This window comes from Hyposmocoma kahamanoa, unplaced genomic scaffold, assembly GCF_003589595.1.
Source record: "Hyposmocoma kahamanoa isolate Upper Pololo Valley unplaced genomic scaffold, ASM358959v1 67, whole genome shotgun sequence".
NCBI classification, from domain to species: domain Eukaryota; kingdom Metazoa; phylum Arthropoda; class Insecta; order Lepidoptera; family Cosmopterigidae; genus Hyposmocoma; species Hyposmocoma kahamanoa.
The window spans coordinates 637,462-659,265 of NW_020653855.1; the positions used below are offsets into that span (position 1 = coordinate 637,462).

General features: G+C 37.0%; 1 protein-coding gene across 1 annotated transcript; it reads right to left on the bottom strand.

The window, feature by feature from the left end:
• Window positions 1–346: 346 nt before the first annotated feature.
• Window positions 347–21,680, bottom strand: LOC113232121 (zinc finger protein swm-like). The gene is made up of 11 exons (XM_026466758.1): window positions 21,437–21,680; window positions 20,913–21,031; window positions 19,623–19,667; window positions 11,608–11,691; window positions 11,150–11,253; window positions 10,101–10,127; window positions 9,976–9,987; window positions 5,555–5,720; window positions 4,043–4,171; window positions 3,090–3,209; window positions 347–1,635 (listed from the first exon to the last, which is right to left on the bottom strand). Exons 1-11 carry the CDS (start codon window positions 21,678–21,680, stop codon window positions 1,549–1,551), a joined length of 1,137 nt encoding a protein of 378 aa, XP_026322543.1. The 3' UTR covers window positions 347–1,548.
• Window positions 21,681–21,804: the final 124 nt, after the last annotated feature.

Genomic DNA, 21,804 nt, shown 5'->3' on the forward strand with positions numbered 1-21,804 from the left:
CATGAATTGCGTTTTTTGTTTTGTTTGAAAATTCATAATATGAAATGTCAATTAATCGTAGTGCGATTCTAACAATGCGGCCTTTTTAGCCCTGCAGAACATATCGACGCCGGAGAGCGATCTTGTCGTATCTCGAAAAATAGGACGTTACACCGGAGCCGAAAAACTATTTCAAAAAATTATTTCTCTTTAATTTGAATTATTAGAAAGTCAATTAAAAAAAAACATTTCTTTTTACTAATTCAAATTAATGAGAAATAATTTTTTGATATACGTTTTCGGCCGTAGTGTAACGTCCTATTTTCTTTCCGGCTTTCCGGCGTTGATATATACAAACTGTCAGTTGTCTTTTATACGAGTGAACATTTAACGTTGGGAACAGTCGTAAATCACGGATATTGCCTAAAGCCGGATTTACATTTGTCTGACGTGTCGTGTCAGAACGGTATCTGTTTCATACACACAACACAAACACCGACGATGTTACACAACGAGATGTAGAATAGACGATCGGCTGATGTCACCTTTGAAGAGAGTTGTCTCTGCCATACAATTAGTGTGACTGACACGGTGCTCTAGAAAATCCGAACGTAGCCGATGTTTTCCGATCATCTTTTTTAAAACTGTAATATTTACGGCCTATTATTGTAATTATTATAAATCAATCACAAATATTTATTATTAAAAAAATTTTCGGTGTTCAATATTCACTATATTCAATATTCAATCAAAACTGACAGTTTGTACAGATCGCGTCGCATACCATATAATGATGTCATAGTCGATAAGTTCTAAATTTTAGCTACAACTTGACGCTTTATTATACTGTTTTTACACTATCAATACTTTTGAATCGATAATAAACCTTAACAGTAAAGACAAACGGCGAGTTTAATATTGCAATATCTATTTACAAACGCGTAGATAAAAAAATTGTACAGTGTATAAAGGCTTTCAAATGGATCGTCGAATTTATAAATAAGTGACATTCCAGTCGATTCGTGTGATATTTCTTTTAGTTTAAAATGTCACTTGTTTTATATAACTAATATAACCTATTTTTATTTAATGAGCCTACCTTATTGTTAAATACGGAATTTAATGAAATTCGATACTCTCACTATTGGATAACTGTTACGTATTAAATGACGGAAAAAAACGCGTCGGAAATATGCGAGCTGATTTTGCGTAGTCAACACAGGTTTTGATCTTAGATAAAAAAATAAATTTTGCTTTTAGAAATAAAAATACTTCCTAGTGACATAGAGCGAACTGCACCTTTGACGGCATTGCAATTGCAAAATTGCAATCTGAAAGGGGTCAATTGCAAAATTGCAATTTGAATGCCGTCAATTGCAAAATTGCTATTTGAATGCTGTCAATTGTAATTTGCTTAACTATGACGTAAAACGAAAGTATTGACGAAAATATTGACAGTGTAAACACACCACTAAATAAACTTAGATTTCACAGAGTCCTCGCGCCATTGTGGCACCGTTGGCACTGGTGCTGGTACCGATGGCTGCGGAGGTGCGGGTTGGCTCGATGTCAACGTCTCCAGGATCTGTCTTCGGCGTCCTCGTCTTCCTCTTCATCGAACCGGAGGAGAGAGTCCTCGTTGAGTTCCGTTGGTGTCTGTTAGGAGAAGCGGGAGTTATATAAGGTTTGTTTTCAATCTACGTACCTGAGGGTCACTCCCATTCCCCGGACGGAGAACGGGAGTTGACTCCCTTTTCCGCTTCAGCCATATACATTTCTAACAAGACACCATTGCTTGTGGTCATTTTTAATTAATTTACAGGTATTATCTACCTTGTATGACAATACTAAGTAACAAATTTTCAAAACGGTTTTGTTTCTGGTGTTTAATTGACAGTACTTGGTTTCCGTTTAAAAGAGCAGTAGTATGTAGTAGTGTAAAAGAGATGTAATTAATACCTCTGAAATTTTGCTAATGTGGCTACTTTGACACAGTGGCATTTACACAGCTGCCTATATCGAGTATATAACCAGAAATAGAGACGAAATAAGAAGGGCCACACATTCCCGGCAATTCATCAGTGATATATCACTTATAAACATCAACTCTCTTTTGCACTGAAATAAAAACAGGCCAACAACTGACCTGTGTGTATGTCTCCGTATATTCCAAAAATATTCTATATTTATTGTAATAAAGATAATATCTCTAACAATGGCGTGCTGTTCCATTCGGTGGTGTGGGGAAAAACAGCAAAACATCTAATTACAAAACAAACAGAATCAAATTTCATCTATAAATATGTAATTTTGCAATTTTCGTCCATTATAGCAAACAATTGACGACAACCGTCAATTGTTTCGAATTCGTGCTGGCCAATCGGAGCGCAGTTGTCACAGTAATGATTTGGCAGAATAGTTTTCAAACGAAATGACATTTCGTCTCTATGTCTGGTTTTATACACGATGGCTGCGTATTTACATAGCTACATAACGGTATTTATACAATCTCGCATATCTACCCCTTTTTAACGGACTTCAAAAAAAGGATGATATTCACAATTCGACTGCCTTTTTTTTATGTCACGCGATTTTCACGGCGTTTGTGAACCGATTTTCATGGTTCTTTTTTTGTTGGAAAGAGGGTACCTCAGTATCGAACCCATTTTTTTTATGACACCAAGTGATGGGACGAACAAGTCAAGCGCCTGATGATAAGGTTAGGTTAGATCCATCACCCTGAAACATAAGTTGACTAGTCCCACGTGCCTGTAATTTCACCAACACCCTTACCCTTCAAAACCGGAGCACAGTAATGGTGACATTACTGTTTGGCGGCAGAAATAGGTAAAATGGGAGTACTACCCTGGACGAACTCTTTCACAAAGACCTCAACTGCTAATGATATTTACGTAATCTCCCAAAGCTACACATTTTTAAATTCTTTGTCATGAATTTGTATGTTGATTTTTATGACCAATTTGTATGACCATGGGGTCAGTAAAGGGTCCGAAAGGGTGGTCAGTTAAAAAAAAAGCGATTTTCATCCGAAAAAATAGTATCATTTCCAATATGTAACAATCGCGAAACCCAAGAGTTACAACACTGACCTCGGGCATCTTGTCGTCGTCGTGGTTGGCGTCCCCGTTGTGGTTGGTGGTGGGCGCGGGCGCGGGCGCGGCCACGGCGTTCACGCCGCTCAACGCCTTCGTGTTCGTCACCCACGTGATCTGAAGATACATTGATCCAATCAATACCTAAACGTTCCAGCAACTAACTAACTTTGAACAAATGACATTTGGAGGATTTGACATTTCAAATAGACATGAAGTTTTTATGGACAGTATTATCGATAGATCGTGAAAAGGCAAATTTTTGCCAAAAATGTCAGAATTGTGAATGTTTCGACGTTCGATTAATTGCGTTTTTTATTCTCATTTTTAAAGTTGATCTACTAGCTCAGAGATAAATTTTTATTCAAATACATTTTACCAAGAATAACCGGATTTACTATATTGAAGTTTAAACCAAAAACTTTAAAATATGTCTCCTGTTTGTATTTTTATAAACACAGTGTACGTATGTATGAACTGACAAAAATTTACATGGAAGAATTGGATGAATAATGGGTCGAAGAAAATTTTATAAGTTCGGCTATTTATTTCATAAGCGTGACCAATATTTAGTCGACAGTCGATAAAATATTTACCCACTGTAATCACTAGCTGCTTTGAAGCGGGCAACACTTTTGCACAATGAACTGTCATTTTACTCCATCTTCAAAAAAGACTGACTATAAATTCATAGTAGAACTACTGTCTTCATTATTATAACGTAACCGAAAATTTTTAGCTAAATTGGGTTATCAACATGGAATCAGCGAAACAAGAATAAAATAAGCGGTTTTTTATCTGTGATCTGGTGTCCTTGTGTGTCCACTTTAAGTATTTAATTATTCCCGCTTAGTCAAAACAACCATATACTTATTGGTTGTTTTTTCATATCGTTTGGATGACGTACATAATTCTCCATTAATTGCTAAAAATGTTTATCATATACTCACGGACAACGTCCGGTCGTTGTAATGTTTGCCGCTGTGAGCGGCTTGTTCCGCGTGCGCTCTTGCCTTGTACACGACGATCAGCTCGGGCACCGCGAGGTTGGTCTCCTTGTGTGTGATTTCGCCGAATTGCTATGACAAATAAAAAACAATTTAAACAACAACAATATAATGGGCCGTACGTATCGTGGCGGAAGGCACCCAAATTGATAATTCTTGGACATAGGAATAACTTGTGGAGTATCGAGCTAATTTTTTTAAATGTGATAGATAATAACATTCCTAACAACTTTTAGTCTTGTATAATTTCTTGAAAAGTTTCGCAGAAAAAAAAAATATATCGAGTTCTTAGGTTTTCGCGATTGTTACACATATGAATTGCGGGCCCGACGTTTAGGGCCCTTTACAGGTCCCATGGTCACGGTTGACGGTTGGTTTGTTTGAAAAAACAAACATACGCGATTTAAATCCGGAAAAATAGATTCATTTCCTAAAAAAAAATTTTTTTTGTTTTCTATGGAGAAATATACATTTTATTTTTTATCTCAGAATATACGAAAATGTAAAGTGCGTGGATTACTTACAATATAGTTCCAATCATTTTCTATGTAGAAAAAAACAATCCATCTGTATGTACTTGCGGCTTTGTAAGTAAAGGTGCGGCAAAATTGCCAACTTTGTTTATGTACTTTAACAAAATTAGCTCGATACTCCACAAGTTATTCCTATGTCTAAGTATTATCAATTTGGGCCCACTATGCGGCGGTATACGACGGAACCCTCCAATACGCGCCGCAATACACTGATATGCTTTGGAATACACCGTTAATAGCCGGAATACACCGGTATGCGCCGCAGTCTGCCTGGATCTTATCGAGGACTGTTCGATTATTCAGCCGCTAGTGGAGTGGATACAAATCCGTGCGACCGGTGGATGCTGTGGCATTCCAGCGGACTGTCGTAAGATATATCCCTCATCAGTGTGCGCTGTTTGGTTTGTTTTTTTTGTTTCGTAGCGTTTGTTTGACTTTCTTTTGAGTTTGTTGTCGTAGTGTTGTTGCGTTTGACAATTTGTGTACACAAATTGAGTACAAGAATTAATGTTAATGAGGATTCAAGTGATGATTCCCGTCAATATGGAGAAGAATCCGACGATTCATTATAATAAAGAATAAGAATTTATTATAATTAATTATAATTTAGTTCATTTCATAATAATTTATTAGACAGGTACCAAATTTTATCAACTTGAATAATCTTCGTTACATGATCTGTCAGCTCGATAAATATCGGAGCTAAAGAGCACATCGCTTCACTAAAATAAAAAAATAAAAAAGAGTCCAGGAAGTATCGCATTGTTTGTCTATGGTTGTATGTCAATAATTACGGAACTTCGGAGGCATGCACATGTCAAAAGTTAAATAAATGGTTGAACAGACTACAGGTCTTAAAATTTCATACCACGATTTTATTATATACAATTTAATAATTGTATATTACCCTACTTATACTTACAGCAAAATGTGCAGTCAAAGCGTCTAGCTCGTCAGCTTCAAATCCGGATATGAGCAGAGCTCTCGGCCTATGGTCGACAGATTGGTTGACAAAGACTTTAGGTGATGGCGCTCCTCGGGTGAACCTCGTCGCAGTGTTAAAGCGACCGCCCCTTGAGAATAGAGTGCTATAAATTAAAGCGAGTTTATTAGTTATATTATAATTACAAGGATCGAACACGAGGAAAGCTTCCTTCAATCTGACAGGACACGAGCCTGCGTTTGTACGACAAACTAGCGCTACCACTCTCTGTGAACTGAGCAACAGATCGTGTCAGCAGAGTTTACGAATTTGTCTATGTATAGGGCTTTTCAATAGGGACATAACAATTTTGTATTTCGATAAAACACAGAATAATTAAGATATCGAGTTCAAATTTTATTCCAGCTGGAGCACACGTGTTACATTTAAGAATGGATTTCGATCTCGTTCATATGACCGCCGCGAGCACGTTTACAGCGTTCAATTCTTTGGAGCCAATTTTCCACCACTCTTCGTCACACATGAGACGAAATTTTTTTTTCCAAGTGACGGGACGAAATCGTGCACCTGGTAGTAAGCGACACGCCTACCCATAATAATTCCAGCGCCACTCGAGAGCTTTAAATCGAAAAAAATCTTATGGGCATTGCCACTGCACCGTCACCCTGAGACATAAGTTGACAAGTCCTGTGTGCCTGTAATTTCACCAGTATCCTTCTTAACGCAGTAACGCTGACATTACTGCTTGGCGGCCGAAATAGGAAATGTTGGCAATTTCTCTTTTGTTATTTTTCTTGAGCACATTTAACGTTGTTGTCTTGTTGGCATAAACCAACGGCATAACGTAACCTCATAAAAAGTAATTCAACGGCGTTAGATCGTATAAGCGAGGTGGCCATTCAACCGGATAATTTCGAACACGATTATCGAACTTCCTCTTCAATAGATCGATTGTTTGGCTAACTGCAAACGTGCTCGCGGTGGTCATATGAACGAGATCGAATTCCATTCTTAAATGTAACATGTAACTGGCACCTGGAATAAATTTTAACTCGATTTCTTAATTATTGTGTGTTATTGAAATACAAGTCTGTTATGTCCTTAAAACCCTATATTTGTCACAGGCCTTGTGTAATGTGTTTTTTTCGGCTTTTCTCGCCGTAAGCGATAACTATGGCCTTATTCAGAGTGGCGGCGGGCGCGAACGCGTGTAAATCAAATGTACGTAAACGCTTGTTGCGTTTACAGTGACCGCGCGCGCCGGCGCCTATCTTGCGGCGGGATTAACCTATTGGCTCGGTCCGCCCGTACCTTTCAGTGCTTGGTCTAGCATCTATTTGCGATTTCAACGTGTGGATCTACCCACTCGTAGCCGCTTCGGCACTGTGAAAGGGAAGATGCCAAGACCCGCGCGCCCGCACTCGCCGCCGCGCCCGCGCCTGCACTCTGAATGAGCCCTATGAGAGACTTATGAAGCTTGTCATTCAGTTTAAATTTTAAGGTATGTTCAGGCTAGCCGCATTTAGACAGCATAAGCAATTGCAATCTAACAGCACTACCAGCGAAACAAATATGGCTACACATAAAGATTTTGGTGCTTGTCCTCTAGCACCTATTAAAAATATAACATTCAAATAATTCGCTAGCTTCTCATTAAGTTTATAATTTTAAGGTATAGTCACGCTAGCCGCATTTAGCCAGCATAGCAATTGCAATCGAACAGCACTACCAGCGAAACTAGTATAGCACCATGGAAAAAATATAACATTAAAATAATTCGCTATATTTAAACACGAATATTGTCTTATAAGTGAAACACACTAAGGGCCGTATTCTAGAACTCTAGTCAATGCTCAAGTCAGGATTGCAATGGAAACACAAGCATTGGAAATACGACCCTAATGGCAGGGACTTGAGTATGATATCAAGTACTTTAAACCATGCTCAAATCCTGACTTGAGCATTGAGTACAGTTCTGGAATACGACCCTTAGTGTCGTATTCTAGAACTCTACTCAATGCTCAAGTCAGGATTGCACTGTAAACACAGGCACTGGAAATACGACTCTAATGGCAGGGACTTGAGTATGATTTCGAGTGCTTTAAACCATACTCAAATCCTGACTTGAGCATTGAGTAAAGTTCTAGAATACGACCCTAAGACAGGTTTAGATGACGAGCATTAGACGTACGTGTACGGTTAGTACATTACGTATGTCATAATCAGTGATCGGAATTTATGGAGTTAATTTACCTAAAGTGTAAACGTTTTCTTAATATGGACATACCCATTTCGTCATCAATGCGTATAAAATTTCTTATTTTTAATGCTTATTTCTAACGTCTAACGTTAATCACCTGACCGATGCTTAGTTAAAGATTCAAGTATTGAGATATTTGACGACAAAAAAAAATGTTATGGAAGCAAAATTACTGCTTATTGCTTTTTTATTATAGGTTTTTGCTAGTTTAATCTTTTTGTTTGAAATCTAGTTCGCATCGGTTTTCGCGGTTGTTACACATTGAACATTTTTTCGGATCGAAATTGTTTTTTAAAGAAACCAACGTTTCGGAATGTTAAAAGGTCCATTTCACGTCATGGTTGTCTGGAAAAACAAATGTACGAGATTTAGATCCGAAACCAATAGTTTTATTTTTAATTAAAAATACTTGATTGACCAAATAACTCGAAACTTCGCTTACACTTCATTCGATTTCACTTGCAAGTTTACATAACATTAAAGTGTCTTAACATATCTAGAAAGAAAATGGAAACCCAAAAGATTTCAGATTGAGCAGGATAACGCCAAAGAAAGATCTAATCTAGATACACCAAATTACACTTGTGCAATTAGGATATCAGTTTTTTTAGTACAAAAGTAAGTGCGCGTTTAACCTCCGTCTCACCAGTAGAGTTAGCTAGCAAGACGAATTATGATGTAAAAAAAAATTAGATAAAAATGAGGCAACTCCATATAATGCCCACTTTGCAATGCTGTGGATAGTCACTACTAAAGTTGCACATTGATTCGATATATTTATTACATCGATTCAAGTGCATACGATCTTTTGTATCGATTTATTTCAATACGATTTTCAAGCGAATCGATTCAATAGTAAGGCAATTCGAATCGTCCAGACAATAATGTTTTGTAATAATATCAGCAAATATTTAGTAAATAGTTCTTGCCCTCGATTTCTTGTGGGTTAAAACTCATTAATTAGCCCGATTTAAACCTGGCATTAACTAAGCACCGGGCTAAAACCCGGGCGTTTGCCCATCTCTGGCGCTTCTAAATATTGTATGAAAATTTGTATACCCTGTTTCAAATGAATTGAGAGTAAAGGTAAACATTGAGTGCATTGACCCGACCATAGTCGGTTTAGTGATGGGCAATTGTAGAGTAATTTACTAATCAATTATTGAATGAATCAGATCGATCAATTGAATCTGTTGGACTAACATCAAGTTAATTCCGCGCATTTGACCGTTGTAAATTGATTGAAGGTGATACATAAAAAAACGTTTCTTTATTTACGATTATTGACATTTATTGTTTAAAAGTTAGAAGCTATCAGTTAAATACAGAAAATTATGAAAATACTTGATAGTTAACAAGCCGCTAAATCGTTTGTAAGCGGTACAGAAATAAGAGTTGGTCAAATGACTTCAAGACGCAAGTTTCTGGTGACTCTTGAGGCAATCACTTATTCAAACTATGATTCACTCAATTGAACTTTTTTCCGTACATCCCTATGCAACCATAGACATTCTAGACTATGGATTGTCAAATCAATCTCAGTTTTCGGCGAAGATTTTTCAATTATGATTTTATAATGCATAACAAACGAATATTGTTGGAAAAAGTGGTGAGATATCTAGTGGAAACCTACAAAATACACATAAAAGTGTTACTTATTCCATATAGTGAGTGATTTCTTCAGAATTTTAACCCAACTGGTTTGTTTACGTTTACTCTCAATTCTATTGAAATAGACTATAGTATCTATACGCGTCTAAAGTAAGGGTCTAAATTAAGAGGTCCTAATTGCCACGCTTAATTTCACCGCGGAATTTCCGCTACTAGATAAGCCCTAAATCACTCAATCTGAAATCCATAATCCTAAACAGGTAGCTAACTGCGTAATGTGAAACAACTCGGTGTAGTTCATATTGTCCTTCCGGTTCAAGGTTGCCGTTCAAATTATAATTATTACTAATTATACCACTGTTCTTACAAATTAATTGTCAAAAATTTGACGTGATGACATTTTAATCACTGTTTCAATTAACGGTCATAATTTTGACAGCAACTATGACCAGAAAAGACTATATGAGAGACAACTGGCTCTTTTTGGCTTTATGCGGTTAACAGAAAGAAAGTCTAGCAAGAATCTTACCATTTGTAAATACTGTGACAAAAACCCGTGAGCATTAGAACAAAGGATAATACAATTACATCTATGAATACACATGTTTTTGTTATTTTATTTCTGTGCACAAAACACATACAAAATAATCTCACCTAAGTTTGCGTTTCACTATGCGATAGCTTGAAAAAGAAAACATTTTACCATCAATAATTATAAATTTATTTACGGAAACGCGTAAGTACGTCGTCACGGCATCAAAACTGCCAAATGCAGTACTCGTGCCGTCGCGATGTAGTCCAATTGATATTTTGCAATTGCAATGCCGTACCGGAAACAGTTTGTGTAATTGTTGAATAATGATTGAGAGACGCATTTTTCAAAACAAATAAAATATGAATGTGGATGGCTTTAGAGAGAAGGAAGACCAAAAAAATTAATGGATTATGTGAGAGATGACAAGGGAGGTGAAAAACGAGATGACACTCGTCTTCACAAAGTCACAAATTCATTTAAGTTTGGAACGTATACGTCATATATTACTATTAATATTTAAAATTATCTTGATACAAAATCTTTTTACAAAGAATTTATTATACAGTTTCTGCGCACTTGGATGAAAAAATCCGCGGTGGAGCGTTCCGCTTATCTCTTTCAAGTTTTAACTAAATAAATATCCTGTCGCACATTGACTTGCTACTACTATTATACTTAAGCTATTGTGTTGTATTTTAATTGTAATTTTATGTGCAATAAAGAATATTTCATTCATCCATTCATTCATTCTATTTAGCTTATTTACAAAGAACAATTCCTTGAGTTTCTTGTTCATTTTTCTCGAGGGTTATCTGTTACACGAATGAATATTAATTGAATGAATATACGTTTAGTTTAGCGGAAGAGAGAGATGAATGGAAAAAAAAACATACTATGCCGGCCACGAATAATGGAATAAAGATAGAAGGAAGGTGATGATTTTTCTAGTTTAAAATATTTGAAAGTGTGGGCCGAATTTTTGTGGCCACTTCTGTCTCTGCAATAGATCGACTTCTTAATCTGCCGTCAATGGTACTTCTATTAATTTTTGAAGCTGTTACATTGTAGTAAATTTTAAAAATGCGCTATATTTTACATTCACTCTGAAGTTTAAGCTGCCTTTATAGATGTTAACTTAATAGACCATAGAAAATAAATAAACACCAACCTGGAATGTGGTCTACGCATGGCAGGGTGCGGCGGGAACTGTATAGTCATCTGCCGACGAAGCTCGGAAATTTTCTTTTGCAGCTCCGTTACGTCTTGACCCTCCTGTAAACAACGGGTTTAGCTTGACTATTTAAAACTACAACTTAGCAGTGACGCGAGTTGTATTTCGACGGAATTGCAAAATTGCAGTTTGGATGCTGTCCGCACTATTGCCAAAGTGCAATGCAATAAGCATGAAGCCGAGTGTGTCATATTAATCGACCCCTTCTACGTAAAGTATCGTCAGTCGAACTTTACAAGGGAGCGTTTTGAAGTTCTCCGTTTTATTCGGCAAAGCTCATTGCTCACATAGAGCGATCATCTAATAGATCATCATAGATCCTTTCGACGAGACCAACACGACTCAAAACCTCTGCATTACATGTCTTGCCAACATAATATTTGAGCTTAACTAACCTGTTGTTTAGTAAACATGTCCAATTCAGCATCCAGAATTTCCTTCTGTGCTTCTTCTCGAGTTTTTGGTTTCTTCGCATTCACCTGATGACAAATAAATACATGTCTATACTATGCACACCCGACTGTAAGAATTTTTTTTATGACACCAAGTTACGGGACGAACAAGTCGTAGCCTGGTGGTAAGTGACACGCCTGCTCATAACAGTTGCAGTGCTCTGAGCTTTAAATCACAAAGACCTGAGAGGCAACGCCACTGCGCCCGTCAACATGAGACATAAGCTCACAAGGTCTGTAATTTCAACAGCACCATTAATTACCCTTCAAAACCAGAACGTGTAGGGACTTATCCAGTGAATGATATAACTTTTTTAATATACCAGAGAACCACGCCACCTGGTCGCGAATGAGCTAATATGAGCGACGAAGTTAACTCTAAGTTACTATCCAAAGCACCTAGTCTAGCACAAGTCTTCAACAATAACGTTTGTATGCAACGAAAGTTAAGTCCCTTTATTACGGTTTTTAAATTGACATACGATTGTGTTGTGATACAAACAAGTAGATCAGTTACCTACTAGCAAGGTTCTGTTTACGACCCTACCAATTTTGTTTCATACAGTGCTGAGAAAAATTATAGGAAATGTCCATGTGCATAGACACGAAATTCAAGATGTAACGTTTTTGGTAAACTAATAAAGCATATTTAAAAAAAATGTACGTGGTACTAACTACTTGACTGCTACATTATTTGATTGGTGCTAAATCGACAACTATTTGGTACGAAAATATATCGCACATGAAACCAAACAATGTCGTAACTCAAAATTGTAGAATTGAGAAAACACGATTCGAAAGTTGAAAAAATTACTGAATGAAATTACTCTATTGGTTTGTTATAATTATTAATACAAATAAAAATTCTTTAGATCCGACTGGATTCAAATCAACGCCTTCAAACAATCCGTGGCAGACGCTCTCGCAACTGACGAACCAGCTAACTTTACGAATATTTCTGTGTTTGGTGCAGATCTTTGTTTCTGGTTTTTAAATTTGAAGTAGCGGCATTTGTAAGAAATCTATTTCTTCGCTTAGTGGTGTACCTTTACAGCCACCAGCAGCTGACTAGAGATGCAACATCTCTAGTATTTTTTAATATTTGTAATTTTTAAGATCGAACACAAAGAAAAATTTAGCATTACTTTGCGCAGCATCACAGCACAACATCGTGACATTCAATAAAAACTTAAAAAACACTGAATGACATCAATAAATGTATATTCTCGTTTGTAAATGGATAACCAAATGATAGTTATAAATAAAAATGATCACATTATTCGCAACAAGATCCATTCAGAATTTAACCGACTTAAAAAAAAGAGGAAGTTCTCAATTCGACGGCAGGTTTTTGTTTTTGTATGTACATTGCACGATAATACGATAATTTGTGAACCGATTTTGATGATCCTTTTTGTTGGAAAGAGGGTCCATTTAAATTTGAAGTAAATAGTCCACGTCTATGGGTGGTTAACTAGAGGATGAATGACTTTTGAGGTCGGTAAAAAACAAAGATCTGTAACAAGCATATAGAAAAATTCGTTAGGTCCGCTCGTCCGTTCCGTGGGTTAGTTTGCATAGCGTCTGACACGGTTTGCTGGAAGACGCTGGTTCGAATCCAGCCGGATCGAAGGAGTTTTTTGTTAGTGTTCGATCTTTGTATTAATAATTATTACAACTTAAGAGTAATTTCACAAAAACAATAGAATATCATAGTGGTTAAACATCGTGACATACAAAAAAAAAAATTTAAAATCATGTTTTTCAATTGCACCAATTTTTGATTTACGATAGTATTTGACTTCCAGTGCGACATACGTCAACTTTTCAGTCCGTAGTGGTGTACATATCGACTTCTTAAGGTTTTCCCCACACTAGAGAAACCCTGTATCGCGGGTGCTATGGATACACACATAGACACACCACAAGTTACACCCAAAGTTACGAGAGAAAAAAATTGAGGTCACAGAAATATTTCCTCCGGCCCGGGAATCCAAACCGGAGTCTCTGCGTGGCAGACCGGCAGTAGAGCTCCTGGTGAAAGAGTTTGTCCAGGGAACTACTGCCACCTTATCTATTTCTGCCGCCAAGCAGTAGTGTAAGCATTGTGTTCTGGTTCTGAAGGGTAAGGCGCTGGTGAAATTACAGACACATGGGAATTGTCAACTTATGTTTCAGGGTGACGAGCGCAGTGGTAGTGCCCCTCAGATCTATACGAATTAAAGCTCTGAGTGGCACTGCAACTGTTATGGACAGGCGTGTAGCTTACCATCACGAGCACGACTTATTCGACCCGTCACTTGATGTTATAAAAAAAAAATTAGCGTGGTAGCCGTTCGGCCGCGAGGCATTTGGAAATGAAACTATTAATTCGACTGTTTTTTTGTATGTATGTTACGCGGCAACTCAATTTGTGAACCGATTTTAATTCTTCTTCTTCTTTTTTTTTTTGTTTTTCGTTGGAAAGAGGGTACCTCATTTAAATTTCAAGAAAATATTCCACCTATAATGGCAAACCAGGGGATGAATCCTGTGTCGCGCACTTTACAGTAACCGATTGCAATAAAACTTGGCTAATAGACGTAATTCCACGAGCGAACTTTTGAGGTCGGTTCGAAATTACGTATTTCGGATCTGAATTGCAACAGTCACGCTTTACCAAGAGACTTGTAAAGAGCCCGAAGCGTTAAGTTGTTTGAAATAAAAAAACAAATATACATGATCCGGAATAACCTATTTAGTGAAAAGGGGTTCGTTTTGTTTTCGTTATGTAACGAATATTTCATTTTTAACCGACTTGCTGAAAAGGTACAGTTATCGTCTTTGTACACGATTTCAAGTGAATAAAGGGCCAAAAAAAAATCAGCCTTATTACTATAACGAAAGGGTGGAACTAACATTGCTTTTAAACGTCAATCGTGTACATATCTGCCAAACAATATTACATTTACGCGAGAAACATAGGTACAGAGAGCGGGTGTGGGTCGGATCGGGACCGCGGCGGGTCCAATTCCGTGTATTTATATCATCGTGTATATAACCAGAAATAGAGACAATATGTCATTTAATTTATTTGAAAACTATTCTGCCATATCATTACGATGACAACTGCGCTCCAATTGGCCAGTCCGAATTCGAAACAATTGACGGGTGTCGTCAATTGTTTCAAATCCGACCAGTGTAACTTGAACCTTGCTATAATGGACGAAAATTGAAAAATTACATATTTAATTACCGATGAAATGTAATTTGGTGTTGTAATTAGATATTTTGCTGTTTTACCGGCGAATGGACAACCCCCTATTGTTAAAGATATTATCTTTGTTACAATAATTACAGAGTATTTTTGGAATATACGGAGACGTACGCACAGGTCAGTTGTTGGCGCTGTACTATTTCAGCTTTCTAATTTGTGATTTCAGCGCAAACAAGAGTTGATATTTAAAAGTGATATAAGTCCCATTTGCCTGATGAGTTGTCAGGGTGAATGGCCCTTATTTCGTCTCTATTTCTGGTTATATACTCGATGATATATACGGTGCGCCCGGCCCGCGCTTGCACTCGGTGTGTTCCCGTGCCCGACCCGCTACTTCTACAAATTTTCTGGTATAATTAAAAAAAATTAAGTTAGCCGTGTTAATGACACCCGTAAAGGGCCCGAATCGTTGGATGATACGCGAATTGCATCTGAAAAAAATAGTTTTATTTTCTATGTGTAACAATTGCAAAGACCAAGAAATCTATATAAATATCCACACATTATTCATATAATCTACCGTGACTACTAACTGAGTGACACTGTGATCTCGATCCTATAAAACAGCAATATTTTTAGCGATGGGCGATAGTTACTAAAAATAATCGAATTATTCGATTGTCTTAATATCAATTAGTTACTACACTTCGCTTTTAAATTGTTGATCAAATACCAACTGTGAATCGAAATAGTTCCTAATCTTGTACCAGTTACTAATTTTTGATTGTTGATCAAATATCGTAATAGTAATGGGATTGATAGTTAATAAATTATTAATTGGATCGATTGGTACTACATAGGTGTTTTTTTTTAAATTTTTTTTTTTTGCATTCCATATTATACTATGGTATAGAGGAATTTTTTTTAAGCCTCCGAAAATTTTATCAGTAATTACTAAATTAGTAACTATTCTCGATTATTTTTCGGTGAAATCGAAAATCTAATGTAGGATCACTATGTTGCACTCAACTATCGTCATTTTTTTAGTAACAACCACCCATCGCTACTATTTACATATTGTATCAAAAAAACTAGTTACCTACTAAACGGAAGTTTGCTTACTACCTCTAATAAAAAATTCAACAATATCATTAAATACAGATATTTTAGTAGATTTCAACGCTTAGGTAATTTCGTTTCTGGTTGTACTTTTATCCAAAGGGAACGGATGAATAGCTAGCTCTACTACTACACTATAAAAATCACTAGTGAAATATATAAATAAGTAATTACAAACTTATAAATTAGCACAAACACATTAAAGAATAATTTACATAATATATTATTCAATGTGTGTACATGAAGATTTTTACATAAGGTCTAAATAATGTAGCATAAAATTTTAACACGCATAAAGGGTTAGTGTAAAGCGGCGGACGGCAAGGCTGCTATAAGAACTGAAATAAGGTGTAAATTTCAATGCTCTGAGACGCAGCGAGAAATACGCCACCATGCTCAGAGGTCGGTTTCAAGAGAATTGCAATTTATACCTTAGTTCAATAGAAATAGCACAAAATATATATTAATAAATTTAATAATAAATAAATTTACCTATTTCTACCGCCAAGCAGTAATGCCCACATTACTATGTTCTGGTTTTGAAGTGTAAGGGTGCTTGGTAAAATTACTGCCACATGGGACTTTTCAACTTATGTCTCAGGGTGACAGGAACAATGGCAGTGCCCGTAAGGTCTTTGCGAATTAAAGCTGTGAGTGGCAGTGCAACTTTTATAGACAGACGTGTAGCTTACAACCAGGCGCACGACACGTTTGTCCCGTCACTCCATATTATTAAAAAAAAATCTGTGTGCAAGCTACTCGAATACAGATGTCGTCATTACGTAGCAGAGATCCGTTTCGCGGCAATGTAAATTGAACCTTATGCGAAATATTATTTATACGTAATCATGAGTAAAGTTATTGTTCACATAATGTTGATTTATTTACATGAATGAGTTTTAAATTATGTTAACACTCCAATACCTAGATATTATTCAACTTTCATAATGGGCATATAAGTTACTTGCTACCATGAAAATGATTATATACATGACTATATATAAAACCGTGCGTTACGCGTACGCATGCTTGGTATATAATGACGTAAACGATGTTAAGCTAAAACGGTAGAATGGTTATCAAACGACACAAACTATGGTAAAAAGTTAACTTGTGATTTATTTTGTGAATTGAAATGAGATTGTCAACTAAGATAAATAAAAATAAAATATCGAAAAAAGATACATGCAAAACATTCCATAATAATTATGCGAAAATCAAATAACTTGAAAATTAAGTACAAAAAATTATACAAAAACAAATAGAATCCCTTTTTAATATATTTGTGTAAAGAAATAAAAAAAACGTTGTTTTATCGATGTTAAATTTACTCTAGATCGGTCCATGCAGTTCAGTCTCTTGTACCACCTTATTTGATTTCAAAATCGAGACTTAATTGTGTATAAACATATTATCCCGACGTTTCGAACGTGTTAACATTATACATTTGTGTATGTTTTTTGTAAAAACGCATCTGAGATCTGAGGGGCACCGCCACTGCGCCCATGTGCCTGTAATTCCATCAGCACCTTTATTCTCCAATACCGGAACGCAGTAACGTTCACATTACTGTATGGCAGCAGAAAAAGATAAGGTTTTACTTTCCTGGACGACCTCTTTCAGAGGGATCTCTACTATTAGTAAAAAACTCTAGCATTAGGGTTGTCGCTGGACAGACTCACAATGTCCGACGACTTGATGACTGGATACCAGAACAATGAAAGCTTAAACCCGTATTTGCCGTTGGAACTACGATTTTTTTTTAAATTTCATCGGCTTCACGTACGATGTTGACACCCGCCTCTTCAGTCCCTTCCGAGGCCATGGTCGTTGCAATACGTCCGTAACGTCGAGGTAAATAAAATATGTTTATACACTATTAAGTCTCGATTTAAAAATCAAGTAATGTATGAAAATCATGAAAGTTAAATCAATGAATAGTGCTTCTATTTTCTCAATGTCTCTCGGCAATCATCGGATTTCCGAATATTAATTTCCATGCCCATTAATCATTAGATTTAAAATCTAAAATAATATGAAACAACAACGTACTTTATTGTTTTGTTTTGATTTCCGTGTGAACTATATAGAGCTGTAAAACTAATTCTCTATTTTTAATAATATTCACTCCATGTCAATAAGCAAGCTAGTACAAATGTAAAGTAAATAAAGTATGCTTCTTTCACATAACTAAAAATGAATATATTTCCGGTTATTAATAATTTTAACACAGTCCGTATCTGAACGCATTTCTTCATCTGACATAGCTATATCTTCGCCATCGATAGAATAATTACGCTGTAAATTATCTGTCATGCCTGTGACTTTAGCGAGTTTTCTCCCATTGTATAATAAATAAAAAATTTAATAGCAACTCTATATACTTTCAAGTCGACTGAAAGCTTCCGGTCTGTGCTAAAGGCAAAGGGCAACTGAATAAGTCAAATAATCATTTATTCCACAGGTAACATTTTTAACACTTGAAAACGACATTTTTTAAGTTACTTTTTAAGCTACTGCTCGTTCACTACGCTGACCTCCTGAGAAGAACGAGCAAGAAACTCTAGGGATTCCTCTTTTCAAATAAACTTAAATGCTATAGAATATATTTTGAATCATATTTGTGTGGCATTTAGACTCTTTCTTTCCATACTTCTTTATCTAAAACATACTCTTCAATTTTGTAATATGACTTTTCAATTAAAATACTTTCAATGTAAGTTTTAAATAGGAAATGAAACTATTTTTAAGGATTTAAATCGCGTCTATTTGTTTTTTCAAACAAACCGACGTTTCGGGCCCTTTACAGGTCCCATGGTCACGGTTGACTGTCAGTCAAACTGTTTGAAAAACAAATATACGCAATTTAAATCCGGAAAAATTGTTTCATTTCCTATGTGTAACAATCGCGAAAACCTAAGAACTCGGTAAGGTTTAAACTAAGGAAATGATAATCTTAATATATTCACCGGAATCTTATTGTAAAAACGTATACAGTTCCCCATAAAAGAATCGTTTACCTTAGTTAAACGAAATCGTGGTACCAAGAGTTTGGCCTTATTTCCAAGGTCAATATTATGGATATCTTCTTTCTTAACCAAATTATGTATATTTTTACGGGCATACAAAATATTTGAATAAAACCCGACGACAGCCGAAGCACGAAGTTTGCCGAGTGACATTGATACAATAGTAGCACTGTACAGCATCACACCTGCCGGATATTCGGTCGAAATTTCGGCGCAGTAATTCTTCCAATCGAAGAAATCGGCAGGTGTAGAAATTATGCATCTGAATTTCGGTAGATGCTACACTAAGGCCAATTATCCACTAAAGCAGTAGAACTAGCATAATAAGGCGCGACTTGCGCGAGATACTGCTACTGTCGCATAGAGATCTTGAGCTTTATGTCGCTCTCGCGCAAGTCGCGCCCTGTCGTGTTAGCCCTACTGAAAGAGATGTAAGTTCGGGTCCTGTCAGATCCAAGGAATTTGTCTTTGTGTTCGATTTTTGCATTAATAAATTGCAAGTCTAACAACCTATTATCAGTGATGGTATGTGATAAACGTCACAAGTGGAAATTTTAAAGACAGTGTGTGCCACATACAATACACAAGACATGCGTACACGCAATGCGTAATACCTGCGCAAGTTGAAGTCGCGATAGGGACCGCGCTACCGCCTCGTCCTGTTTGCGTTTAATTGCTGTTTAATTATTTTGTTTTTGGCTTAATTTTGTAAGGAATTAGTTAGAGCTGAAGTTAGGGATGTTACGGAGCATTGAATCCAAGCCTGAAATGTTACCTTAAACTTTCCTTCCGAGTCCGAAAGGTGTCTTTAACTTTTCTTCCGAGTCCGAAAGGTTATCTAACTTTTCCTCCGAGTCGGAAACGTTATCTTTAACTTTGCCTCCGAGTCAGAAAGTTACCTTTAAAACAACCTCCGTAACATCCCTGTTCAATCAACCATACCTCGTCGAGCCCACTTGTCCTAGATCCAATGTTCGCTCGTTATGAGGTTCTCATTTATTATCAACACTTAAGGGCGCGTTCAGTATAAGAAACCAAAAAACGAGCGAGTATACCTTTTATAGTAACTTATAATTTCGACAAAAATGTAGTATCTACATCACAACATGGAACATGCCATTCCGGATCAAAGTATGTAAATAACTTTTATCCATCAAAATTAAAAGTTACGTCTATTCGTCTTAAAGAAAACACTACAAGGTTCACATTCGTATTAATAACTATACCAAAATCACATTGGGGATATAATCGCGGCATCATCGCGTCTATTTCGAGTGCAGTACGAATGTCCGGGCTCGTGGAACGTGCCGGCAATATGTCGCAACTTTGGTCGCACCAACTCGCAACAACTTCTAAGGACGAAATAGAGTGCAGCATGCGGGCGACTAGCGACGTAATACTACCAGGGACCGACCGATAGCGAATTTTCGAATTATTATCGTACTTACAGGGAAAATGTCCATAGTATCAGAACTTTTTTGTTGGAAAATTCTGTTTTACGGGTGCGGCTGCGGCGATTACGAACTGTTTCAAGTGACCTATCTGGGTCCATTATTATAATTTTAATTACTTACTAACAATAATAGGAACATGAATTGATCGTATAGAAGTAGTCGCTTGTGACTTGCGACGACTGATCGCTGCAAGTCTCACGACCAATGGTCGCTGGTCGCGGGCACGCTGCACTAAGCCATTTAGTGCTACATGTTTAAACAAGTTGTTGCGTGTCGGTGCGACCGCAGTCGCAAAGTATCGCCTGCACGCTGCACGAGCCCTGAGTCTGGTGTTCAAGGTGAATTATTTCGAAAGCCATTCGCTATGTTTCAAAGTTTATGGACTGTGAATACCAGACTGTTATTAAGTTAGACGTGAATTTTCAAAAGTAAACAAAACACGCAACTCACCTGCATCTGTCTAAGCGTCTTATTGTAAGCGACGAGTTCCTTTCTCAGCTTCTCTATGCCTTCCTGAGCCGAGTTTATGGCTTCAAGAAGAGCTTCTTTTTGAGGACTCGTTACGTTGCCTACAGGGAGAAAAAAATATACTCAGTTTATATGGTATGTCATTGCAAGACTGACCTCTTGGTGTTTATTTTGAAAGAGCAATCAACCGTATTACCCATACGGAGGTGTAAATCGAAAATAAATATATTTAGAAAAAAATAGCGTACGAGGCACCAACCATATGCCTGGTGAGAAATCGATGCCTTACTTTCTCAAACTCGTATCTTATAACTGCCCTTCGGTAACAAAAACGCGGCTATGTGACAAAACAGTTTATTGAGATATTATAAAAAACCGTAACCCAGCTTTAGAATATTGGAATTGTTTAATGATATTTCATTTATTATTTCATATTTTATTTCAGCAATGCATCGTTAGGGTAACTTCCGACAAGTCGAACACCTTAAAGGCCGGCGCAGACTGACGTCGCGGCACGGCACGGCATGCCGCGGCACGTCGAAGCGCGTCGCGGCATGCCGAAGCGCGTTGCGGCATGCCGCGGCACATTCGCTGCGCGCCATTCGCCGAAATCGCCGCCGCACTAGTTTCAAACCTTATTTCAATTAGTTTAATTGTCATAATTCTGTGACCGACGTGACTTGCGGGACGTCTGTGGAATGAAACGGCACGCCACGATGTGCCGCGGCATACCGCGGCGTCCTGCGGCATGCCGCGGCATGCCACGACGTGCCGCGGTATAATTGTATCGAAATAAAGTAATATGAATTCTAACCTCGATGAAATAAGGATAAAAATAACTTGATCAAAAATAAAATCCTTTGCCGTGCCGTGC